The sequence below is a fragment of the Arachis ipaensis genome, chromosome B02 (genome assembly GCF_000816755.2).
Source record: "Arachis ipaensis cultivar K30076 chromosome B02, Araip1.1, whole genome shotgun sequence".
NCBI classification, from domain to species: domain Eukaryota; kingdom Viridiplantae; phylum Streptophyta; class Magnoliopsida; order Fabales; family Fabaceae; genus Arachis; species Arachis ipaensis.
The window spans coordinates 77,187,856-77,190,775 of NC_029786.2; the positions used below are offsets into that span (position 1 = coordinate 77,187,856).

Below are 2,920 nucleotides of genomic sequence, written 5' to 3' on the forward strand. Positions count from 1 at the left end.
TAAGTTTTAATTTTAACTTTAAAAATTTATCTAATCTAATTCAAATAATTTTTTTTTGTTTTTATAATTAAATTAAATAATTTTATTTTTAGATCATATGTGTTATATTTTATTTTATTAATATAAGAACAAAAGATAGATAAATATTATTTTAACAAAACAAAGATTTTTTATAAACTGCATGTATCCCGAGTACAGTGACAGAAATTTTATCACGACTCTATTCCCGGTACAGTGCTCCTAGTTTATGCAACCATTTTTAAATTACATGTATCTTAGATACAGAGTATTCGAATTGTGTTTTTTATAATTTTAATAGCTCTGCACTCGAGATGTATAAAATTTATGCAAATACCTAAAATACGTTACAGATTATATATTTCTATAAATATTACATTTAAATAATTTAAATAAAAAAATTTCAAATTCTTTCTTATCTAGCAGCTAATATTAGATGCTCTTTCGAATACATGTAATTATTATATAGAACCATAATTTTACATTTTACATTTATCTAATAAATTCATGCCTACAAAGATGAAGGTAATTCCATAGAATGATAATAAAAATTGAAAGATACCAACAAAGAAATATCCATTCATTTACATAGACAAACTTCTCTTCTCTGTATTCGGAAGCAAGTTCCTTCCTTCCACCAATTTGAAGTGTACCTGTAATAATAATTCGTAATTCAGTTCAAAACAAAAACCATGAACAACATAATAGAATAATAAAATAGTAATAAAACTCAGGACAAAACCAAAGTATAAAATCATTACTTTATTTTCTTCTTTGATTTATTTTAAACAGATAGATGATTGAAATAGACACCAATTTAGTGCAAAGTCATAGATTGGCTTAAATTAACAATGATATTTGAAAATTCAAAATTAAATTATTAAATTAAACTAAACTAACCTTGATATATGCAAGATGGAGGGTTATCAAAATCAGACAAAGAGAGGTGTTTATAGGCAAGACCAATATCAATGATAATTAGACCTGATGATGGATCTGTGACTATGATGCCCTTAACTGGTAGCCAAATGAAAAGCTCTTCTTGATACATGCCTTCAAATACTTTTAGTTGTCCAAAACTCAAGTTAGTCCTTACCACACTGTTGAAGAACACTCTTGTTTCATATTGAGCTAGACAAGGGTGATGCATTTGGACCTCTAAAAAGCCAGTTTCATCCAAGGTATAGGATTTGACGTTGTTTGGAAACAATCCTGCTGGAAGACCATAGCTACGGAGAACGTCATGTACTGAATAATAAGTGTACTCATTGGATGTCATTGTGTAAGGTATAAAGAGAATTAGAATGAGAAAAAGGAAAGAAGATGAAAGTGGTGACATCAGAGACATGGTGATAAAGATGGATTTGAGATTAGATTTTAAGGTTTTGGAGTTGAAATTTGAGGTTTTTATGCATCTTTAAGGAGGTTTTTGAGTACTCTGTACTCTAGTGTGATTGAAAGTGTGATTGATTGAAAGTGTGAGTGCCAGAAAGCATTGTTTGTGAAATCATAGCTGGAACCGTTTGGGATTACCATGTTATTATCCTTTTCATTTGCATTATTTTTTGCGTCTAGAACCATCTGATATAGCAGTATTTACTCCTCTCACTTGCCTTATTTTTGGGTAAAGTACAAATTATTTTGAAAATTTAGATATAATTCCTTCTGATTTGTGTGAAAGATATTTAGCTAAATTACTTTTCCTTCTTTCATTTTAAATTAAAGGTCTAATTTTAAAATTTTACCTTTTCCGTAAATAATTGTCCATTAATAAATCAATTTGGAATATGTCTAAAATGAGTACAACAATTATATGTTTATTGAATATGCCACATTTATATAGATCATTAGATTTTATTAGATAAAAATCAAAACCTAATATAAAGAAAGAACATTGATAGACTCTAATAAATACAGAATATTCTAGTACATAAATAAATACTTTAATACACAATACTTTAAATGAGGGTAAAACACTATAATAAGCCAACGAGGATGAAATTTTACACAAATAAGCCAAATGAAAAACTGGTTCATAAATCCACCAATGCACATTACTATATAGTTCGACTTAGGACATTAAAGAAATACTCTACATAGTCAATAATAATTTAGAAATTAAAAAAAATATAGTTATAACCAGTATTTACCTAAATTACTAGAATATTACAAACTTTTATAGTACTCCTAACATTTTTAAGCTATTTTTTTAAAATTATTTTGCATAGAAAATGGCTTAAAATGGCTTAAAATGCCCTTTATTCTAGACAAAATAATTTAAAAAAAAATGGCTTAAAAAATGTTAGGAGTACTATAAAAATTTGTGATGTCCTAATGACTTAGAACATTAAAGAAATACTCTACATAGTCAATAATAATTTTAAAATTAAAAAAAATATAGTTACAACTAGTATTTACCTAAATTACTAGGACATTACAAATTTTTATAGTACTCCTAACATTTTTTTAAGCCATTTTTTTAAAATTATTTTGCCTAGAACAAAGGACATTTTAAGCCATTTTAAGCCATTTTCTATGCAAAATAATTTTAAAAAAATAGCTTAAAAATATTAAGAGTATTATAAAAGTTTATAATATTCTAGTAATTTAGGTAAATACTGGTTATAACTATATTTTTTTAATTTCTAAATTATTATTGACTATGTAGAGTATTTCTTTAATGTCCTAAGTTATTAGGACATTACAAATTTTTATAGTACTCCTAATATCTTTTAAGCCATTTTTAAAAATTTTGTATAGAATAAAATATTTTGTTAGTTTTTTTTTAATGCATGAAATAAAATATATATATTTTTTTATTTTTAAATTATTAATTTTTTAAATAAATTTTTTAATAAATTTTTTTAATAAATTATTAATTTTTTAACAGCATAATTCGAAT

General features: G+C 24.9%; 1 protein-coding gene across 1 annotated transcript; it reads right to left on the reverse strand.

Moving 5' to 3' along the window:
* Nucleotides 461-1,560, reverse strand: LOC110267841. Its single transcript, XM_021113670.1, has 2 exons — nucleotides 919-1,560; nucleotides 461-671 (listed from the first exon to the last, which is right to left on the reverse strand). Exons 1-2 carry the CDS (start codon nucleotides 1,364-1,366, stop codon nucleotides 511-513), a joined length of 609 nt encoding a protein of 202 aa, XP_020969329.1. The 5' UTR covers nucleotides 1,367-1,560; the 3' UTR covers nucleotides 461-510.